Source organism: Sclerotinia sclerotiorum, genomic scaffold (genome assembly GCF_000146945.2).
Source record: "Sclerotinia sclerotiorum 1980 UF-70 scaffold_11 genomic scaffold, whole genome shotgun sequence".
Classification (NCBI taxonomy): Eukaryota; Fungi; Ascomycota; class Leotiomycetes; order Helotiales; family Sclerotiniaceae; genus Sclerotinia; species Sclerotinia sclerotiorum.
Genome location: NW_001820825.1, coordinates 423,527 through 445,882, shown reverse-complemented (window position 1 = coordinate 445,882; position 22,356 = coordinate 423,527). Strand labels below are relative to the sequence as shown.

At 43.3% G+C, this 22,356-nt stretch overlaps 7 protein-coding genes across 7 annotated transcripts; 3 read left to right on the top strand and 4 right to left on the bottom strand.

Moving 5' to 3' along the window:
• Window positions 1-3,167: 3,167 nt before the first annotated feature.
• Window positions 3,168-3,317, bottom strand: SS1G_08286 (predicted protein; the record flags this gene model as incomplete). Its single annotated transcript, XM_001590496.1, has 1 exon — window positions 3,168-3,317. One exon carries the CDS (start codon window positions 3,315-3,317, stop codon window positions 3,168-3,170), a length of 150 nt encoding a protein of 49 aa, XP_001590546.1.
• A 438-nt stretch (window positions 3,318-3,755) lies between these two features.
• SS1G_08285 (hypothetical protein) lies at window positions 3,756-5,345 on the bottom strand (the record flags this gene model as incomplete). Its single annotated transcript, XM_001590495.1, has 4 exons — window positions 3,756-4,087; window positions 4,410-4,459; window positions 4,596-5,243; window positions 5,296-5,345. The coding sequence occupies 4 exons, from the start codon at window positions 5,343-5,345 to the stop codon at window positions 3,756-3,758; spliced, it is 1,080 nt and encodes a 359-aa protein (XP_001590545.1).
• A 381-nt stretch (window positions 5,346-5,726) lies between these two features.
• Window positions 5,727-8,205, top strand: SS1G_08284 (hypothetical protein; the record flags this gene model as incomplete). Its single annotated transcript, XM_001590494.1, has 2 exons — window positions 5,727-5,876; window positions 5,938-8,205. 2 exons carry the CDS (start codon window positions 5,727-5,729, stop codon window positions 8,203-8,205), a joined length of 2,418 nt encoding a protein of 805 aa, XP_001590544.1.
• A 626-nt stretch (window positions 8,206-8,831) lies between these two features.
• SS1G_08283 (hypothetical protein) lies at window positions 8,832-12,204 on the bottom strand (the record flags this gene model as incomplete). Its single annotated transcript, XM_001590493.1, has 10 exons — window positions 8,832-8,852; window positions 8,912-9,429; window positions 9,483-9,764; window positions 9,815-9,970; window positions 10,022-10,136; window positions 10,184-10,691; window positions 10,746-10,918; window positions 11,031-11,408; window positions 11,464-11,916; window positions 12,007-12,204. 10 exons carry the CDS (start codon window positions 12,202-12,204, stop codon window positions 8,832-8,834), a joined length of 2,802 nt encoding a protein of 933 aa, XP_001590543.1.
• Window positions 12,205-14,354: 2,150 nt separating this feature from the next.
• Window positions 14,355-16,248, top strand: SS1G_08282 (hypothetical protein; the record flags this gene model as incomplete). The annotated part of the gene is made up of 9 exons (XM_001590492.1): window positions 14,355-14,532; window positions 14,578-14,638; window positions 14,690-14,932; window positions 14,987-15,334; window positions 15,382-15,505; window positions 15,556-15,705; window positions 15,769-15,926; window positions 15,987-16,019; window positions 16,080-16,248. The coding sequence occupies 9 exons, from the start codon at window positions 14,355-14,357 to the stop codon at window positions 16,246-16,248; spliced, it is 1,464 nt and encodes a 487-aa protein (XP_001590542.1).
• A 1,790-nt stretch (window positions 16,249-18,038) lies between these two features.
• On the bottom strand, window positions 18,039-18,576 carry SS1G_08281 (predicted protein; the record flags this gene model as incomplete). The annotated part of the gene is made up of 2 exons (XM_001590491.1): window positions 18,039-18,182; window positions 18,487-18,576. The coding sequence occupies 2 exons, from the start codon at window positions 18,574-18,576 to the stop codon at window positions 18,039-18,041; spliced, it is 234 nt and encodes a 77-aa protein (XP_001590541.1).
• A 540-nt stretch (window positions 18,577-19,116) lies between these two features.
• SS1G_08280 (hypothetical protein) lies at window positions 19,117-21,812 on the top strand (the record flags this gene model as incomplete). The annotated part of the gene is made up of 6 exons (XM_001590490.1): window positions 19,117-19,508; window positions 19,624-19,983; window positions 20,149-20,271; window positions 20,433-20,488; window positions 20,661-20,864; window positions 20,914-21,812. The coding sequence occupies 6 exons, from the start codon at window positions 19,117-19,119 to the stop codon at window positions 21,810-21,812; spliced, it is 2,034 nt and encodes a 677-aa protein (XP_001590540.1).
• Between the last annotated feature and the right edge of the window lie 544 nt (window positions 21,813-22,356).

Below are 22,356 nucleotides of genomic sequence, written 5' to 3'. Positions count from 1 at the left end.
AATTGATCTGAGAGTATAGTATATTTCGTCAAAGGTTCAAGATCCAAATCGAAGATGACATGAAAAATGACCCTGGTTGACTTAAACCTTATCATCATAGACCAGAAAGTGATACCATAATAGCAAACAAATGTTAACAGTGCCCTATCAACAATATTCCAGTGTGAAAAGCCCCAAAGCAACATGATCAAAGATCAAAAGCTAATGAATCGTAAGAAAGTGATCACCTCTCCACAGATTCCCCACAAGTGCGTCCTATCAAGTGAAGTTCTCAGAATCCACCATCAAGATCTGGATTCGCACCTCATAAGAAGCGACGAATCCTAACCACCCGTCAATAACTTAGATCTCAGCTCAGATGCACAAGAAATGTTAGAGGGAAGTTCAGAATCAATAGCGCGGGAACACTTTCTTTTATAAGGAAAGGAACCGTGATGATCGCATAAATGCGACCATTAAGGTTGGCGCAAGATTCTATATTGGAAACGAACAGATTTGAATCCAACCCCTCTCATAAAAACACACTAAATGCCACGATAAACCGACAATAGGAGTGAAAGTAGATATAGGTGGGCGTAGCGTTGGGCGCTCTCACTCTCCCCCTATGGTGTGGCAGTCATCTAAGTCCCAGCTAAGGGTATAGAATCCTGACCGTAGTGCACTACAGAGTTCGAGGATCGTGCAATGAGAGTACTTGAGTTATCCAACGATCGACCCCGTACCACTAGCAACAAGAGCATAGATCTCTCACTCTAGATGTACTAGCAAGCAAATACAAAGGTGTTGGAGAAAGATGTGTTTTGTTGTTCGTGGCAATGGATTGAAGAGGGAAGGAAAAAATTTGAAGGAAGAGGGAGGGAAGACTTCTTTTATAGACTTTGAGTGCCGTAGCTTTATGGCAAAGCGAGTTCGGTTACCAGATCTAAGATTGCGAAATCAAGGCACAGTAAAGACAAATTTTATTTAATGGGAGGCACAGTATGTTGGGGTGAATATCAGTACTGTATGGCTCTCGTGTTGTCGTCCCGTCTTTTGGAAGCAGCAATTGCTAATATTATTCAATGGAGCTTCTCGGCCTGGATACTATGGGATAGGATTCACTTTGAAGTTTATTGGGGGAAGCATTTGCTAGGTGAATGTATAATGACTCGAAAACGTGGATGGCATGATAGAACGATTTCGAAAGTTTTCCAAGTCGCATTCACTTGGGTGCGTTCGGATCGATTTTCAAAAATATTAGAAATATTGAGCTCAATAAAATATTAGATCTAGTATATATTTGAATATATTTGAATGAGGTTAATATATTTGAGATAAATTTGAAAAAATAATAAAAGTGAATGAAAATAAAGATTTTTGATGATTGAGATATCGAAATTTTTCAAATATGTAACTATTAATATCAAAATGTTACGAGGTTTGCCGTCTAGATCACGTGGAAGTGCTCTAGGCTCTCGAGGTGGTTTATAACTAGGCGTCAAGCAGGGACTTAAGTAATGACAATAATGATATGCAATTCGTAACTAATAGTAGGATATACTAAATGATTGATCTTGAGCACGAAGCTCTACAAATGAAAACCTATCCCTTTATATAGAACTTCATATTCTACTGTATTCTTTTGGATCCCTTGGATCTATTGGATCTAGAGTTTAATTATCTAGATCCTTAGATCCATCACCGTGATTTCAATCAGAACATATGTCTGTGCTTGCTGAAGGTGGGGAGACTCTACGAACCAATTACCATACAATTTTGTATGCGAATCGGTTTGCTTTTCCACGGGGTCTGAGCTCATATGGACAGGTTGACTGTTACTACGTAACACAAAAAGCTGTTATTGATTATTGTATATAAAAAAGTTTGAATATTTAATCAAATATTTATTTATTTCAATATTTTTTTATTAAATCTAATATTGTATCCAGTAAACGTAAATATTTGGGCAAATATATATTGGCTGGAATATCATATTCGCTTTGAGTATATTAGATCTAATATATTGGTCCAAATATAATCAAATGTGAAAAAAAAAATCGATCCGAACGCACCATTACTACGGAATTTCCTCCTCGACCCGGGTAATTTCCTCCGTTAATGTAGTGCCTTCAATTTAGACAATTCATACAATTCAACCTCCCACAATCATCGCCGCCGCCACTACCACAGTTCACCATCCAAATCTTTCATATTGTTTTTCGCTGTCCCAATAACTAGATCAAAAGGAGCAAACATATATCCTCCCTCCCCATATATCCATTACATCAAACTGTGAGAGAATCCTAATAATAGCAATGCAAATATTAAAACCTTGCAACCTTACAACCGTCGACGGACACAAGGAGGAACGCCCTGGAAGGAGGTTCCTTTTTTTGCAATCCTGTTCGAGCTAGGCGAGCTATTGCCACATGGCAGTTGAACAAATCAAAAACAGGCATGTTTAATAGCCAAGCCCCTTGGGTGGGAGGACATGAGCTATTAGGGTACAAACTCATTTTGCTTTCCGTTGGTGCAATGTCTATTTCGGTCCTTGGCATGCTTATTGTCCTGAAAACTAATCTGGAGTGTTTGAAGACCTTCCAATTCTCTTCAAACAACTTTTCAATCACCAACTGAGGTTTCTGAAACTCCATGAAGAAGTTCCACCAGGATGCAAAAACGATGCTATGAATTTAAACAAGATTGAGAGACTATCTCTTATAGTAGATAGTCTTCTCGAATACACGGATACCCAGTAGGGCCGTGATGCATTGGAGGTCCTCAAGGAGGAAAGTGCTCTTGATGCAGTAGAGTGTGTACATGGAGCAAACGTAGGACCGACGACAGCTTTGCACTACACTTAGTGCATCAAATCTGTCCTAAGGAGCTTCACCAAGCTTGATATCTCCAGAGCAGAATCAGGTCACTTAAACCATCATATGTGGGCTATGATATCGATCTGGAATGTGTGCAGCATCTGACAATCGATTAGCAATGACGAACACGACAACTGCCACAAAATCCAGAATATCATGGAGACATAATCGGTGCACACGGTATACTTGCATAATGACAGCAACAAGCACCTCCACAAGTTATACATATGTGAGAATAGCATCATTGTGGAGTGCTCGCCTACCTCGGCAACTGTGCCAGACGTCCATTTAAAGTTGGAGCTTGATTTAGATTTACTCCACATTCCATAATTTTCCATCTACGGTATATTTTTCCGCCCCCTCACTTCTGATCTTTTTAAATGTTGAAATCGTCACAAATCCTACTCTCTGAAAAGTATCAAAAGATTTACGAAAATCATCGCGACATCTTGGAATTGACATAATTTTAGCGAAAGCTCATAACATCATACAATTGCTGTATATACAAATCAAGATTTCCGGACAAAGGACCCAAATAGGAAGCTTACTCCTTCACATACCTAGTACCTTATCCGAGATGCCACCCCTACGCCATTCCATATCTCAGCTATTTGCACCGCATCCAGCATTTGCACTTCGAAGCCCTCAACCACATGAAAATTCTCAATACACAGCTCCATCTACAACTCCAATCAACGACGAGATGATTTCTTCCTTACAACCAAAAAGACCTACCGTATGTTGGAAAATCTTACCGAGCTTTGCTTAGCCGATACGGGGATAATCGAAGAATATAGCTAGCTAACTAGTGCCCATCAATTAGATCCCAACACCATCCACACCGTCAGCTCCACCTTCCAATCCACATCCACCTACAAGCTCAATATCCCCACCAACTGATCAAACACCCCTCTCTTTTTCATTCCCATCCTTCCCCGCTCTCACATTCTCCGCCTCAACTCCCCCCCGAACCCAAATCGAAGCTCTTCCACCACATACAACGCCCACATCAGCATCAACACCCATAACAACAACCACAACCACAGTTCCATCTCCAACAACCTTACCAGCATCATCTCCCTTCCTCCACATAACCCACAAAAACGGCAGATTCATCCTAGATTCTGCAAAACGCCATCCAGTTTTCTTTACAGATAAATTGAGGAGAGCACCTGCGGGCGTGGAGGCGAATGGATACGGGTATGAGGATTGGAAGGCGGGAAGCCCAGTTGCTAGGGGGTATGTTTATGAAAGTGGTGCGGTTGAGGAGAGGGAAGCAAAGTTGTGACGAGGGCTTTTAGAGTGCCGGTTGAAGATGGTTCTTGGGGGTTTTTATAATTTTACCGGTTCTGTACATTAGAGGTTGACTTTGAAAAAGAAAAAGAGACTTCATGGATTGTCTATATAGGATTCAGCCTTCTCTGCATTGTACGAATACTCAGCGGTTTGTTCAACGTCACTTTGGAGGCTTTAATGCATGCGTATTCATGAGTACAATTTCACTTGAATGTCCTTGCAAGATTTTAACCCGTCAACTTATGTATACTAGAATACCAAAAAGCCGCATGCCAAAACTCCAATCCGTGGTATAAATTCCCCCAATCCTAGTGATATCCTCCCCATTTGTCAATTTGATTTCAATCCATGGCTTTCTCCATCCACATTATGCCATCCTTCGCATAATCCATTTATCCAACGCACTTCCGCCAGCCCGGAAATCCACAACCAAACCCAACAAACAAGTAAAGCAAGAATATAATGACGACTGTCAAGAGTAGCATCAGCTTGACATTCTTCCACCACATTTGTCTGCGCAGTCCTCTGCTCTTAATCCTGAATTCCGATGCGCTTCCGCCTAGTCTATCTGTTTTGTCGACAAGGAGATCAATTCTCTCGCCTCTCTCGAGAAGGCTCTCGATATTCTGGCTCATGATTCCTCGTACATTATCGATTTCTCCTTGTACATTCTTGATTGCATCCTCCTTACCACCCTGGGTCGTTCCGTAATCAATCATCAGCTTCTTGAGCTCCGAGTTGAAGGATCCAGCACCATAGCTTCCTAAATCGGAAAAGTCTGTGGTAGAAGGTGGGAAGGATTCGAAAAAGCGCTTTTTAATCTCAAAAATGAATCCAAATGGGATGCGACGGCCGAGAGAAGCATCAGCGATTACGAGAAATGTGAGTCCGCCGGCAGAAGATTCGGAAGCGGGATACTCGGAAGGCGCGGATGCCATATAATGGATGAACGAGTTGTTGTGCGTATATGTCAGCTTTTGAGGTTCGTCATGTTTGATTTTGGGAAGGACAAGGGAGGCGAGAGAGGAGGTTTGCGAGGTGGCGGATGCGGTATGTTCGGCGAGGATCGTGGTATTGTGAGAGATACATGAGCTGGATATGTTAGGAAATGACCAAAAGAGCCAAGAAAAGTAAATATGCTTACTAGAGAAGAGGAGTTGGTGGAGTGGATGAGGATGAGGATGAGGAGGCCATTATTAGAATTCTACTTGAATACCTAGATTTGGAATTCAAAAGCTCTTTCGCAAAGTGTCACGGCGATCAATTTTCTTAGATAAAAATCAAACAGAAAATGAATGTAACAATTGATGGAACTGATATCAAGAGCCGCATGCGATTGAGAACTGACGTTTTGAAAGAAGACAACTGTGAAAGGTTGAATCCAATTGAACATGGAAGTAACAGGATCGGGGAGGTACAATGACGAGGGCGCGAAAGCTAATGCGAACTGCGGCCGCCGCTAGGCTTCTCATGCATTCAATGCTTACCTAATCATAAAAAATAAGTCACCATTTCTATTTGATATCAACATAATTTCGCCCATATTCACATACAATCGCGCTGTCCGCTGCTGTGATGACATTGGTGAACCAAAGGTCTGGAAAATGTGCGTTCTGTACATTCCGCAGCTTGATATGGCTAAATCCTTCATTTCTCCGACCTAATGGTCGAAGTTTCCATCAGTCTAGCCCTGTGGCGAGGTTAGCTCGAAAGGGTCGCAAGAAGGTATATCACACAGGAGCTGCTACCTTTAGTATCTTCATTTGCTTACTACTAAACTTTCCAGTATCCAGAAAATTTGTACGAATTAGGGTATGGACCGCCGAGAGATACTCAGGGACGGGCTAGGACGGAGTTTCGGAAATTTGAAGCCAATATAATAGCAGAAGCCCAGGGGCTGAAAAAGAAATTTCTCATTGGAACAAAAGTTCGAAGTTCTATAAAAGACGAAGATCTGGCAGGGTGGGGTTTGTCAAGTAGGGAGGAATTGGCAGCCAAGCTTCGAGAGTTTGAGAAAGAGGCAGCAGCAGCAGGCAGAAGAGCAACTGAGCTGGGCGAGATCGATAGGTCATCCAACCCTCTTTTTTGCAAATTCAAGGATGCATACATTGCAAGGGATGCCAAAGGGTTAGCAGATGAAATAAAACATTCATTCACGAACTTCACACTTTCAGGCAAATTCTCAAAAAGAGGAAACTTGCAAAATCATCAGAGACTGGCAGATTTTCGTTATCCTATTGAATGGTTTCCGGCCACACGAGCGATGCAACGAACCTTTCATCTACACGTTGGACCAACAAATTCTGGAAAGACATATCATGCTTTGCAAAAGCTTGAGGCAGCCAACAGTGGTATATATGCCGGGCCCCTGCGACTATTAGCTCACGAGGTCTATACAAGGCTCAATGCGAAAGGAAAGCCATGCTCTTTGATTACGGGAGAGGAGCGACGTATTCCGGACTGTGGAAAAGATCTCATGAAAAGTTGTACCGTAGAGATGGTACCTCTGAATACTAAAGTCGATATAGCAGTAATAGATGAGATTCAGATGATCGGAGACGAAGAACGTGGCTGGGCGTGGACTCAAGCAGTACTTGGAGTGCAGGCCAAGGAAGTCCATCTTTGTGGCGAAGTCCGGACGACTGACTTGATCAAAAAGCTATGTGCAATGATGGGAGACAAGTTGGTCATACATAATTACGACAGACTTGGGAAGTTACAAGTAATGAATAATTGTCTTTCGACAAAAAACAACGAAAGAGATGGTCCGTCTGAAAAAGGTGGGGGGCCAGTCAGCAAGTTGGAGAAAGGTGATGCTATCATCTTATTCTCGAGGATGAAAATTCATGCCATGAAAAACAAAATCGAGGCACAGCACAAAGGCAAACGATGCGCTATTGTTTATGGATCATTGCCCCCCGAGACTCGTGCTCTACAGGCCGCTCTGTTCAATGATCCCGATAATGATTACGATTTTTTGGTTGCCAGCAATGCCATTGGCATGGGTTTGAATCTGAGTATCAAACGTGTCATTCTCGAATCTATCAAGAGGTTTGATGGCACAGACCTTATAACTCTCCCTCTTTCAGAAATTAAACAAATTGCTGGTCGAGCTGGAAGATATAAGACGGCAAGAGATGCCATCGAAGCAGGGCCTATTGATGTAACTGATGGCATCCCAGCGAAACCAACAGAGCCTCCAGTTGGCCTTGTGACAACATTCTACAAGGAGGATCACAAGATATTGTCGAATGCTATGTCAAAAGAAGCCGCGCAAATGACCTCAGCTGGAATATTTCCTCCAGCAGATGTTATAGAACGCTTTGCTGAGCGTTTCCCCAAAAGTACACCATTTAGTTATATTATTCTGCGATTACACGAAATCGGTTCTATAAGCAGCCAGTTTCATCTCTGCAAGCTCAAGGAGCATGTCGACATTGCAGACATCATTCAAGATTTTAGTCTTTCCATTCGTAACCGTCTTGTCTTCCTTGCTGCTCCAGTGTCTGTACGCGATTCTGGGGGCGTTGAAGTATTGAGAGCGTTTGCTCGTTGTGTAGCTAACAACACTGGTGGCCACGTACTGGATATATCAGAGCTTGATATCGAAGTTCTGGACGAGGATCCTGATACCTTTACTTCCCAGCAACAAAGGGAGATTTACGTACGCAAAGTTGAAGGACTTCATAAAAAAATCACGCTGTATCTCTGGCTGAGTTACAGATTCACAGGTGTATTCCACAGCCAGGCCTTAGCATTCCATATTAAGAGGTTGGTGGAGGAGAAGATTGACATATGTTTGGCTAAAGCCGAGTGGCAAGAGAAAGCTAGAATGAGCGCAATGAGACGAAATATAAAGCTCTTGAAGGCCTTGGATCCCAGTATGGCTTCCGAGGATGAAATTTTAGGGGATGCTGTCTCAAATGATACTCCTTCACAGGAGGATGTCTCAGAAGATGTTGAAAATTCTTCGAAATCAGAAACACTACTGGAAGGAGCTTTTGAAGATGTTGAGTCATCTTCAGGTGCCAAGGAGAATAGGGGTTCGATCTAAAATGACAATTTATTGTGGGAAACGTGGCAATCTTCGTAACCTAATACACCGAGAACGTCGGGGATAAAATGCCAATTTAAGATCGACTAGCTTGTATAACATTTATGACGGAAGTGTTTGTTGCCTCAAAGTACGAGTATGTGCTGCACATTCTCTGACTAAGACTGGAAAAATAATTATTACTATATACATCACATTATGTCTCTCATGGTGCCGCTAATTCCTTGCCCATCTATATCATATCACACTATCTGGAACCCCCGAATCAAGGTCTCCTTATTCTGCAAATTGAAAGCCAACAATAAACATATCTATTTCTTTTTACATACTCAATCCACAACTTTCTCGTCATTTCAGAATATTAGACATTCGAGAATCGCCTTAGAAAATGCCTTTTTCATGATATACCCATCCAAGTCATGATAATAATATATCAAAAATTGGCAGGCCACCACTGTTCAAATACGCGAGCGAAACACGTTCCTTCCGGGCGATCTGTGTTTAAGCGAAATGTCAAGAATCTTCTTCATGCTATCTGGTTCGACCACGGGTATAATTGAGGAGTGTATAAGAGTTGATGTGTGTATATACAATGATATATGCAAGCAAGGCTCACGGCTCTAGATCTAGAAAAGTCCTAGCGCGAACTAATGGGATGTTAGTTATACCCCGGAAAAAGGTAATGGCTAAAGGACGGGAGACTTACAGGAAGCAAAATATGACAAGCGACTTGATTAGACAGGGGTACTATGGCTGTAAAATCCGTGACCTCGTACCCACGAGGTGCGAAAGCACCCAAATACACCATGCCCGCTAAAATTGGGACAATGGCCAAATACATCCACTTAAAATCTCTAAATATTTTATCTAAACCGATTCTAAACCCACCGGCCTCGACTTCTTTAGCCGTGGCCGTCCATTCCATTTTGATGCTGAAAAAATGGCATAATATAGCAGTTAAAAGATGGAAAGAGATTCCGCCGAAGAAGAGGATGAACATTGGTGTCCATTTTGCCGTTTCGACGATGGAGGAGACGAAGACTTTTTCACCGAGTCGGTGACGAAGCATCGCGAAGGCGAGGGGTGAGAGCACGTTGAAAATTACGGCCATGCCGACGAAGATTTTCCATGAGGTCAGATAGAATTGGTCGAGGGAGTCGTTGAACCAGCCGACCATTATATAGTTTGCGAGGGTGAGTGGAATGGCGCAGGCGATTGCGTAGTCTGATATAGGGTTAGCTTCTGAACTCTGAGGGCGTATTGTAGTAAATACTCACAGGTTCCGATGTAGGCTAGAATTGTGATTTTGGAGGTGAGCTTGATATCACTCCAGAGGAATCTCATAAAGAGCTTGGTAAAGGGGCCTCGCCACCACTTGTAAATGGGGTTGAAGACTAATTCATTACATCCGTAGGCATATTTTTCCCATCGAGCGAGTTCGTCATATACGGTGAGGGATACCCCTTCTTTAAAACCACCTTCGTGGTAAGTTGCTAATCTGACGATAAATTTCGCCATTTGAAGTCGTAGGCTCATGTCAAAATCTTCGGACACATGATCTAGCATGGCATCAGTCTCATGTTGCAAAGTGAGCATGGGGCTGACGTACCATCGGACCAAAACTTCAATTGTCCATCCTCTTCGTAAGCTACGCTCTGTACCGCCTTCCAGCGCAAAAAAGCATTATGCCCAACAAATGGAGCACAATCCCCGTTTCCTACTGCGAAGGTGATAGACATGTAAATGAGATTCGTGAAGTAGGTAACTGTTAATTGTTAGTGATGTATCTCAACACACTTCCGATGTAAATACATACTTCCGTTCTCGAAAGGGTTATGAGCGACCTGCATGACACCAGAGGCGTGCTGGAGGATAGCCACTTCAGGACTCTCATGCATTTCCAATGCGCCAAGGAGAAGACAGTCCTCGGGCTAAATCCATTAACAATTGGTCTACTTCATGACAAGAGGATACTCACCACTCGAGTGTCACTGTCGATGATCAAAATTATATCACCTATGCGAACATTGCCTCCAGCCATAGTCCTTCCTTCGTCTTGCTCAAGGCATGTCTCTAAAGCTTGTTTATAAAGTAAATCCTCTTCATCTGGTGTTATATCACCTTCGGGTCGATTCTCAGCTGTGGATTTTGCGGCAATGAGTCTTAGCAATTCATCCTCGACTCTAATAGAGAAACTGAGGCAATAGTTCATATTTGATGCTTTTTTGAATTGGCCCTTTCGCTCGAAGCCTTCAGGATTATCTTGTACCTTCTTTCCTTGGTACCACTTCTTTTTGCTATGGGTGTGCTTGGGGCGTGAGCAGTATCCGATATTATTCAGTTCATAAAAAGTCCTTCTAGCTTCACGTAACTCGGGATCTACGGCTTGCATCCCATCTTCATTGACGTAGATTGAAGCGGAACCTCCTTGTGCTTCATAGTATCGGATAGCAGCCAGGATGCTCGTTACGGTTGGAATAATAACACTATCAAATAAAATCAGCGCTTTTTTTTTTAAGAAGATTCCCATACGCTCTTACCCTTTCAAACCTTCTTTGTAGACAGGCATTTGAATAGTGATGTGTGGGAGCTCCAAGTCGGGGTAGCGACCTCTCTTGGGCGGCTTGGCCGAATAGAACCGAGAATTCTTTCGAACATAAGTCAAGGGTCCAAATAATTGGAATAGACTCCCAGCTATAACAACCATGAAGAACTGATCAATAAAGTGTTAGCCATGTTCGGGAAATTGTCGGTAGTTCTCTCGTGTTCTGAGGCTAACGCCACATACAAGGTGGCTTGAGACGTCTTACCAGAGAAAAGCAAACGAAAAAGGGAATGACAGCAACTAGTGCAAAGCGCAGTACACCACCGTCCCATTGATATTCTGTTATAAGTCGCGATGCGCAAAGCATTTCTACGAATACCACTAAAGTCATGGCAAATCCAATGACACCAGCATGTAATAATAGGAAGGGTCTCTCTGGCGGCGCGGCGGCCTCAATATCTGGATTAAAAAGTGTGTCCTTGTTTTCTTCGCGCTCTATGGCGGCTTGAACAATGCCCATTTTTTCATTGAATTCAGGATCCTCACTGATAGCTGATGGTGTCCGTCCCGGAGTTTGGCCTGGCGTTTGTCCAATAAGTGGAGTCATGGATGCGAATGGAGATGTAGCTGTCATAGTCCCAATTTGAGATCCCCAGATCTACCTCATCCCTAGTAAGTACGGCTCATATAATTGTTGGACTGATTCGACTTACCATGCCAACGAGGATACTTTCAACATCTACACCGTGGGTCATGATACTTTCCACAGACTCATTCCATATAAGAACGAGTCTCTCCTCTCTCAATACGCACAAGTACGATTTTTTGGATACGCCACCCCCTCCAATTGCAAGTTCTGAAAGATTTTGGACAATGGGAAGTCTAATCCCTCGTGGATGCACTTGAATTTCAGTTTGAAAAGGACCAATCTGATCCATCAATGCCGCAGTGATATCAGATGACATTGTGAAGGCGACTTTGCAGTTGAGATACTGCATCACAGTATAAAATTTGTTGTCGACATTTGGTGGCTCGGTGTAGTAGCTCCCATCCGGAAGCCGCATAGCGACACCGACCCATGACGATTCATTGATAGTGCCATCCTCCTCCTCGATAGGCTGAAGCCATTTAGCAGCCGCGCATCGTCTTTGAAGGTATTTCGCAACCTATAAACCAACGTTAGGTAAAAGCCTGAAATTATTTGGAGGTTTGCTTGAGTGGAAAGAAAAAGTGGGCCGGGGAACTAAAAGACGTACCAGAGTATGACGATCTCGGCTTCCTGCAGATCCTGTACTCATGATGCTATGGGGTCGCGATGGTGGTATCAAACTTTCTGGACGTGATCTTGGAGGGACTGGCACACTTTGATGTCGTTCTACCATTGTAGGGCGTCCATCTTGTGGTGTTGCTGCCAGGTCGCCAGAGGGCGATTGAAAGTTGAATTCTTCAGACATTGCCTTAATGGTGAGCCGGCGTGGGAAAGGACTACTTGCATCAAGGTTGTAAGAGCTGCAAGTTCGGTTCGAACAAGTGAAAACTTGAGGTTGTGGTATTTCACTAAACTCAAAGGTGATCAACGAAGTCTGTCAAGAACGGAAGTTAACATTTCACTTGCCAACACATTCGCTATCGCGGCCGGAGGGGGAATTGAAAGTCCATAACCTTTTTCTCCTTGAAATGTTTGAGCTAGTTGAGTGATAGCGACGGAGAAGTGAAAATGGGCCTAGTCTAAAAATGGTTACTGGGGTGGAAAGCACGAAAGTAGCTCAGTCAATACATCTAAAACATCGGGCTTGTGGCTCATATTCCCAGCACGCGGTCGCCACATCTTCTGCAGGAAGCCTATACTATTGGCTCAGTTTTGCAGATGTAGAGCATCTTTGGACGAAAGTCGTGCATTTCAATCAATATCTCAACGCATGCAGGATGCCGAATATTGGCCTAAGAATAGGATTCTGGTTTGACGATAAGGCGGGGGCTTTGGGGAAAGTGTAGTGTCTCTGGCGCTTTCTATAGCATAGACAAGTGTGTCGGAAAGCTTACCCGTTCAACGGATTCACAATACGAAGTTGGAACTATTGGAAATCATTTTTGACCAGAAGGCGTGGTACACGATAGATATTGACTATATTCTCGCAGATAGGCCAGAATACGAAAAGTGATTGAGATCCTTCATCGATCTGAAATTGAAAGCCTGATGATTCTGAAAGAGTACGGGAGAGGTAGCAGCAAAGCAGTGGCCATCTAACTGTCTAGACTTTGTTTACTCTGATATTTTTGACTAATTCGAGGTTAATACTAACGCTTGTAAGCGAAATTTATTTAAATTCACTAGTTCCCAATAGGGCGAGACAGATCAAAAGCTGACAATCCATGACCTTTTAGTATGGCAGGGTATATTCATGAACCTTTTGATGCCAAATAGTTCAGGTACAGACTCCGGGGAGATAATCCTAGTGTAGTCTTTCGTGGTTACACATACGCACTATAGGCTTCTTTACCCTATATCGATCGCTAACATACCCCGGCGCTTGTGCTATTACCCCTCAAAATTGCTGCATGTTACTCTGTGACAGCGCAATCCTCATGTTTGTTGGCTGATGAATTCGCACTTAGGCCCAGTCACACGGGAAATTCGAAGATTCAACGCTTTCGCACCCTGAAAACTCGTCGGTAACCTTATCTTCTTTATGAACCATATTAACATCCCGACAACTCGACCGCTTCATTTTCTTGGTAATACCACAAAACCCCAGCGTGCATTTATCCTTATGAATTATCTGAACCTGTTATTTTGGGAATTGGTTTGAGCTCTTATTGGAACTTCCCTTGACATCATTTTTCATCTAACCTATTCTCAACTTTCAGCCCTTTGTCTTTCATCCCATCAAGTTTCATTACCATAGAGATGAGTGAGACTTACTCGTATTTAATCTCAAGAATCACATGTATTTTTGTAAGTGTTACATTAGCATCATCAATTTTGCCAGCGTATCATCTATTTTGAGGGCTAGTGGCTCGGACAATTCAATCATTATCGTGGATTGACATTTTTGTGATTTTGACGTTACATCCGTTCATGTTGGAGCCTCCTAAGTCATCAAACTTTAGGTGGAGAGGATTCACGGCCACTGGATAGCGACAGGTACTAGCCTAGCTGGCCAAACATAGCTGAACCCTCTTCTGTGGCTTTATGAACAAAGTTGTTATTGTTGTTCTCGATATCGCCCCTTCGGCGATTACCACTGCATGAAGATTACAAGGGCGACCAGTCCTCCTAATGCTCTCATTTGTTTTCAAACCTAGCAGTAAACGCTCCTACCTTCAGGGGTCGATGCAAGTAATTACAAGGTACCCTGCCGCCTACGCGATCTTTGGCATTACCAGTGTTGGAATGGATCGATTACTTTTAGATTTTGTTTCGGGCTTTCCTTATCTCGGAATCAGTTTTAATCATATTATATATCTTACTTGGGAAATTTGAGTGAGTGGGCAGTAGAATAGAAGGAGCCAGTTGTGGAAGGCGAGGCCATAGTTCTTTAATAAGTTAACCAACGACTTGTCCCAAATTCCGCAAAACTAGTGACGACGTAAAGATTCTAAAATGTCAACATACAGCGTGTCTCTGACCGCACAAGAACCGCAAACGCAAACTCACCGTGTGTCTATACCTGGAACACCTCAACCACTATCTCAACCAGGAACGCCAAATCACAGATCCTCTCACCCAAGTACACCAAGTAATCGATTTTCATCGCCGGCCGAAGCTTCTTCAATCTCAGGTATTAAAATCGAGCTCTAGTTGAAGCAACTGCTGACAGTTGAAGATGGCTTAGATATTGTACCTCTAAGGCAACGCCGTTTCAAAAGCGCTAGACTTGTTGGCGAGTATGTTACAGAATTCTAGATCAAACCAAATGGATACTGACTGTGGGAAAGTTACGAAAAGCCGTGGCTAGAGAAGCTTGCCACTGAAGGAAAGCGCAAGAAATTATCTGGGCGAACTTGGGATTCCATAATCTTTTGGGCAAGTATTGCCATTGGATTCGGACTAGGAGGGATTATGTGCTACATAGGATTCACATCAGTCCCCAAAAATTCTTACTGTCTCATGTTCGAGGATGACTTTCATGATATTGACCCAAGCATATGGGGCTATGAGATCCAACGAGGTGGATTTGGGTAGGTGATGTCACAGAATAATTTTCGGGGAGGTCTGTTAACTGACAATTCTAGCACTGGGTCTTTTGAATGGACCACAAACGACCCCCAAAATGCCTACACTGATGCTGAAGGGCTTCACATTGTCCCAACATTGACAGTGAATTCCACCAACATTACACCCGCTCAGATTCTGAATGGGTATACTTTAAACCTGACTACCGACAACAGACCTGATGGAGTATGTACTTCTGATGATGCGGGCACATCTTGCTCTATGTACAGCAATATCACCGCCGGTACCATTATCAACCCTGTTCGAAGTGCAAGATTGTCCACGAAAGGAAAAAAGACTATCAAATATGGTAAGATTGAAGTCATTGCAAAAATGCCGAAGGGCGATTGGTTATGGCCAGCCATTTGGTATGTTTTTACCCTCGCTTGGCAGTTGGAGTGCTTACTTTCAATAGGATGATGCCTGAAGATTCTGTGTATGGGCCATGGCCTGCCAGTGGTGAGATAGATCTTGCTGAAAGCAAAGGTAATGATGGGGCTACGTATGACGGGGGTCGAGACAGTATTACTTCCGCTCTGGTATGGACTCTCCAGATTGGCCCTAGACTTGCGCTTACAGTGATGAAAAGCATTGGGGCCCAATTCCTCAAGTGGATGCTTTCTGGAAAACCGATGGAAAGCACAACATTCGACGAACCGATTATACTGAAACCTATTACACATATGGACTAGAGTGGAGTGAAGACTACATCTTCACATATATCAACAGTCGTCTCTTGGTATGATCTTCATAATTCTGGTAATTGTTACTTATGGCCTACCTAAAACTGACGCTCGTGCAGCAAGTATTTTATCTCTCTTTCAGCAAGAGCTATAACAGCATGTGGAATAGAGGTGAATTCGGTAAGACAATCGTGAATAACTCGGCGCTACACGATCCATGGAGCCAAACTGGTAATCCTGCAACTCCGTTTGACCAGGCCTTCTACCTCATACTCAAGTAAGACTACCTTGAGCATCAAGCAATATAGCATAGACTTTGCTAATACACATTCAACAGCGTTGCAGTGGGAGGAACCAATGGATATTTCCCGTGGGTTGTCATATTGCACGCCATATTTTTGGAGACAATAAAAGCTAATGTCGGTGCTAGGGACAAGGTTGGCAACAAACCGTGGGGAGATGCTAGTCTTACGGCCCCAGCAGAGTTCTGGAACGCTTCAAGTCAGTGGGGGCCGACGTGGGGACCGCCCGAAGAGAGAGGTATGACTATTAAAAGTGTTAAGATGTATTCACAAGGGGCTTGTGGAAGCGCAAGCTGAGACATAAACGCCGGGAGACAACTTCGCTGGAGTAAGCAAGATAGGGGTGTTGAGAAAGCTAGGATAGATAATAATGGGGTTCTAATGTTGTATAGTAACATTGTATAGATCAAATTCTGGGACGATATACATAGAAAGATAAAAGGGCTGTAGTTATGGAATATTCTTTTTTTCACAGATCATTTATGTTGAAAGTATTCAGTAGTCGGTTGTATGTATCTACATTATGGAGCTAGAGCCACATTAGCCTTATCGCTGTTAGTCCAAACGAGGCATATCATATCACTTGCAAGGGTTCGACCTCAGTAAAAGCTCCTTAAATTCAAACAATGGTAAAATGTACATTTCTGAAACTAACCCTATGTGTATTCCATAATTATGATGGTGATCAATACTTCGAGAAGACACTGTACATTCTGGTACACTCCTATACATTACCACAACAGATGGGATGATTAGTGATAAGAAGGTGCATACACGAAGACTAGGCATACAGAATTGGTGCTTCCAAATGTCCAAAGATTAAAAAGATGGTGCTTTGCTTGCATGTGGTGACCAGATGAATGTAACCCAATTCTTGAGAATGCCATGATTTCCGGGCCGATCAATGAGAAGTCCTGAAGGCGGGTCCTAATTTTACACATTGAATGAATTTGGTTGGTATGACTGCCTATATTAATTCCTTTCTGTCTCGTCTAGATGATTTATTGGGAATGGTCTGATCCCACTTTCACGAGACAGTTGATGCACATTGTTGAGTATCATTATCTCGGGTAGGTTCTATTGTAAATAGTATACATATGCCATGGCTATTTATATATTTATATGGCCCAACACCCAGATTGACGGGAACTTTTCTTGAGCTTCATTAAAAAAGCTACGTTACGTGCATGGCCTGCGAGCTTAGAATTGATTTTCCATCTCCCTTTTTCGTGAGTGCGGATCTATCAAATGAGTTTCTTCATTCGGTTACACGAAAATTTAGTGGAAGGGGTTCTCGTCTGATAATTCTCCTAGCTTCTCGCCATTTACGCCGTATTAAGCCTATTATTAGGCTATCCAAGCTAACTGCCCTAGCTTATAACCTAAAGCTTAACCGAACGTTTCTTGTCAGAATTACGAGTACTGCTACGCATGAACATCTTGCAACCAACAAGATAACGTTCTTCGCCCCAAGAATGTTAGAATAACAATACATTCTCTTAGCCTAATCAAATATACATTTGATTGTTCTTCGCAAAAACTCTTCGATCCTGCACTGTTATATCTCCAGCACATCATCTCACTCACCAGTCCCACCCTGTCAAGTAGCAGGTACATGCAGTACATCAATATACGATAGAATACCTATGCAATTGTTACACAATAATGTATAAGCTTTGCATTTACCAACCAGATGATCAGACTTCATGTTTAACTATTGTGATTGCTACATTCGCAAGTTCCCCGCGAGAATTGCGGCACGGTACACACATCCTCAGCCGTCAATACTTTACGTATCTGCACAAGCAGTCATACTTCTAAATATTTATTTGCTAGCCAAGCCATTGGCAGACGTTGTGTCCCCTTCGGTATGTAAGCCGAACGGTGGAAAATGTCCGAATGAGATTCAAAATCGCAGGTCATCAGGAACTGGTCAAGCCGCGGACGAGGATCCGCGAAAAGGACAAGAGGATTGTACCACTAAGTTTCGGGACATGCGCGGTCGTATTATTTGGAAATAGCTTTTTCGTACCATGCAACATTTTAGAAAATGTGGAGATCACCATAGAAACTCCACGAGGTATACCTCAGACCACATGAGAGCATTTGGGACGGGTTAGGAGGTGAGAACTATACGATTTTGCCTCTTCACAGTGAACAATTCCATACTCAGCCTGCTTCCTGTCAGCCTTCAAGGGTCGAAGGATCAGCGGTCCACCATGTCCAAGGTCCTGGCAATTCTTGTCAATTCTTGTCACTGCAATCCAAGCAAGGCTGTAAAGAAACTCGATGGACTTCTCCATCACCCGTTTTGATCTTCCTTTTTCTTTTTCTATTTCTCCTGTATATCATCGAGCGACAACCGTCCCGGCGTGCACTTAAATTTTGAGCAGCGATTGTAATTACAATCATGGCACAATCCCTTTTTCGCCTTGTATTTGCGGGGCTAGGCATATCTCTATCTGTATGTAAACAATCTCTACTAGTGTTAACTCTGTATTCAATCCGCTAATCTGTTCTTGTTCGATAGTTTACTTGTTCCGAAGCGTATTCAGGGAGTCGTTCTGTCTTACCAAGGGCAGTAGACATGCTCATATGTGGGCTGCTACAGGTAAAAATATCCATTGTTCCATGCCCCAAGCACACTCCCATTTTCGTCGAATCTTCCATTTTTTGAAACATAAAAGATCCAATAAGGATACAAGGGATTCCTCTGGAATAGAAAAACTAATGGCTTGCATTTTCTACCCTTCTATCAATCTGCTTCAGATTGCTTCAGATTGCTCGCATGTCGCAATGCAGAAACTGGTAGCCGGGTATATCGAGTGCATATCATTTTTTCCATTCTCTTTTCCCATATAACCATGTTTGAACAACCTCATGTAGATTTTTGCTGATTCGCTGTCGTTAGCGACAATGTGGGGGCTCGCACTCTCACTACTAATGTAGCAACTGTTGGAGGAGAGGCAGGTTTAACAGTTGAAATTTGCCAGTCTACTTGTCAAAGTCTAGGCTACGTACTTGCTGGAGTTGAGTATTCAGGAGAATGTTGTAAGTTGTAAACCCCATCAATTGTGTAGCCTAAACCTTGACAAATCACAAGACTGTGGGAATAATTTCTACAATGGCGGGACCAAAGCTTCTGATGGCGAAGTTGGTTGTAATATGCCTTGTAATGGGAACCTTTCCCAAGTCTGTGGAGGTTCTGGTCGCCTCAGTGTTTATGATTTAAACAATGCTATTATCTCACTCCCTACCCTCACGACAAGTTCTATTCCCGTCCCTACTTACACGGGAGCCCCTACTGGGTGGGAACCTCTTGGGTGCTACAATGATAGCGTGAATGGACGTACCCTCAACACGCAAGTATATTCTATTGCCGGGACATCCATGAGTGTCGACACATGCCTTTCCGCCTGCATTTTCGGAGGTTACAGACTTTCAGGAGTCGAGTATGGCAGTGAATGTTATTGCGACCACGAGATTAATAATTATGGCGCCCCAGCCACAGGTTGTACCATGGCATGTGAAGGAAATTCGACACAATTTTGCGGAGGGTAAGGATTACATGTCATTTGTTGTACATTGACCTTGTCTTGTACATCCAATTGTCCAATTTCTTTTCTCCGAGGTACTTCGTGATAGACAATTACTGAATACCCAATCTTCTAGGGCCGGACGGATAAACGTATACAATTACACAGCAACGAGCCTGCCATCTACTCCAACGCCAACTACAGTCAGTGTTACTGTTCCTACGGCCACGATCACAGATCTTCCCGAAGGATGGACCTACAAGGGTTGTTGGGTCGACCGAGCTCTTGGTCTTGGTAGTATTCTCGCAAATAACCTGCCTAACGATGCTAATATGACTGTGGAATCGTGCATACAAAACTGTATCACGGCAGGATATAGTATAGCTGGAATGCAATACTATACGCAATGTTATTGTGACTCTGCAATCATTAATCAGGGTGCCTTGGCATCTTCAGATTCACAATGTAACACTCCGTGCGGAGGTAATTCAAACCAGTACGTGATGGATACACAAGTTTCGCCGTCTTTCACAGCTAAAATTGCTCGCTGATTTTAATTTTCAATATCCCTTTTCCTCATATCCTCTTCTCCTAATACAGTTAACCTCTTGTTTCGCTAAGAGTCTGTCTTCAAGGGGCATGCTGACTCAATCTACTACAGAATGTGTGGCGGAGGGGATAGGATGAGCGTTTATTCCAATCAAACGGATATTAAGGTGTTACCATTACCAGTGATAGAGAACAGGGCGTTACCAGGCAACTGGAAATACAAAGGCTGTATTAGGTAAGTGTACCTTCTTAATTTCGCTAATTCACCGTATATGACGTGCTGCTATTGTTACACAGCGGCCAGAGCTGATTATCGCGCAGAGATAATTCTCAGAATAGGGTCTTTCCCTATCTAACCATACTTCCGAATAATAACACAGCCACAAACTGTCTTAGCCTTTGTTCTGAATATGGATACGGTGCTGGGGGGATGGAATTTTCGAACCAATGCTGTAAGTTCGCATTTATTTGCTTTCCTCCCTATGTCGTAAAATTGAACCTCATGCCGCTTAATGCTGCTTGGGACCTCAGGGCTTTTTCAGTCCCCGCCTACTGTTGCATCCAAGGCCATCATTCTTTGGTTTAAAGTTACAAGGTTGAAATTTATATTGACTTCATTTACAGTCTGTGGGGATGTACAAAATGTTATCGATCACAATGCCGCATCGGTCAATGATTCTCAATGCAACATGCTTTGCAGCGGCGATCGTGACACGTACTGTGGCGGACCTTCCTTGATCTCCTACTACGTTTGGACAGACACACAACTTAATAGTTGGACGTTTGAAAGTGGAAATGCTGCCGGAAAATACGAGTTTCTTATAGGAGGTAGGTCGCAATACGAATAGTAATTTGAACACATGACTAATATCTACAGGACCAATCGTTCCTTTAACATCTACTGTCGGTATCAACGGCAAGGTCTCATTCTTAGAAAAGTTCGGCACCTCGCCTGACAAGAATAGTACCGGTGCTTATGAGCTTGACCTTACTCAGGTTAGTAGCTTTGATGCTGCATGGCGTACCATGCATGTGAAGACAGACATATTCTGCTCCGCTAGTATCGTTCTCCCTGATCGTCTTGCTCGTCAAATCAATATAGGGGGCTGGTCAATTCCCTCGACTATAGGTATACGGTTCTATACTCCTGATGGCGCGCCGGGGGTACCAAGCAAAAATGACTGGGAAGAGAATTATCAAGAGATTGCGCTGCAAGAGGGCCGATGGTATCCTTCAGCAATGGTTATGGCCAATGGGAGCATCCTCGTAGTAGGGGGCGAAGTGGGCTCTAACGGGGCAGCTGTTCCTTCACTAGAAATCATTCCTCGACCTCCTGGAGCAGGAACTCTCTTTTGCGATTATCTGCAACGTACAGATCCGTTTAATTTGTATCCATACCTCGTGGTCCTTCCTTCTGGCGGCATCTTTATTGCATATTACAATGAGGCGAGAATTCTGGACGAAGTTACTTTGCAAACTCAAAAGCTGTTACCGAATATTCCTGCCGCGGTAAATAATTTCTTGGGTGGTAGAACATACCCTATGGAAGGTACTGCTGTAATAATGCCACAGAGTGCGCCTTATACAGATCCACTTGTAGTTATGATTTGTGGAGGCTCGATACCGGGCCCGGAGATTGCCTTGGATAACTGTGTATCACTTCAGCCAGAGGTAGCTGGTGCAAAGTGGACCATTGAGCGCATGGTATGCTTTCTTTCCTATTTTGTTCCTCGGACGGTTTCACTAATGGGAATTTACAGCCTTCAAAACGAGTAATATCATCTATGGTAGCCTTGTAAGTTCCTACTTCATAAATTCCCCATTGATCTATTGTTAACCGAGAATTCTTAGACCTGATGGTACGTTCCTCATCATTAATGGTGCTCAACAAGGTTTCGCTGGCTTCGGTCTTGCCACCGATCCCAACTTCAATGCTGTCCTTTATGATCCATCCAAGCCCCTGAATTCTCGAATGTCTTCTTTGGCCAACACAACAATCGCTCGCATGTATCATAACGAGGCTGTACTTCTTCCTGATGGCAGGGTTTTAGTTTCAGGCAGTGACCCCGAAGATCCTCGATACCCTCAAGAATATCGCATCGAGGTATTCATACCTCCGTACTTATTAGGTGGAGTCACGCAGCCAGATTTTACCTTGAAAAACGGCAATGATTTCAGCTATGGAGACACAATAACTATAGCCGCTGTTTTTCATCAAGGCAGTCTATCTACCACTCGTATATCCCTCATGACAGCTGTAGGCGCTACCCATGGAAATTCCTTCGGTCAACGAACATACTTTCCGGCATTTTCTTGCTCT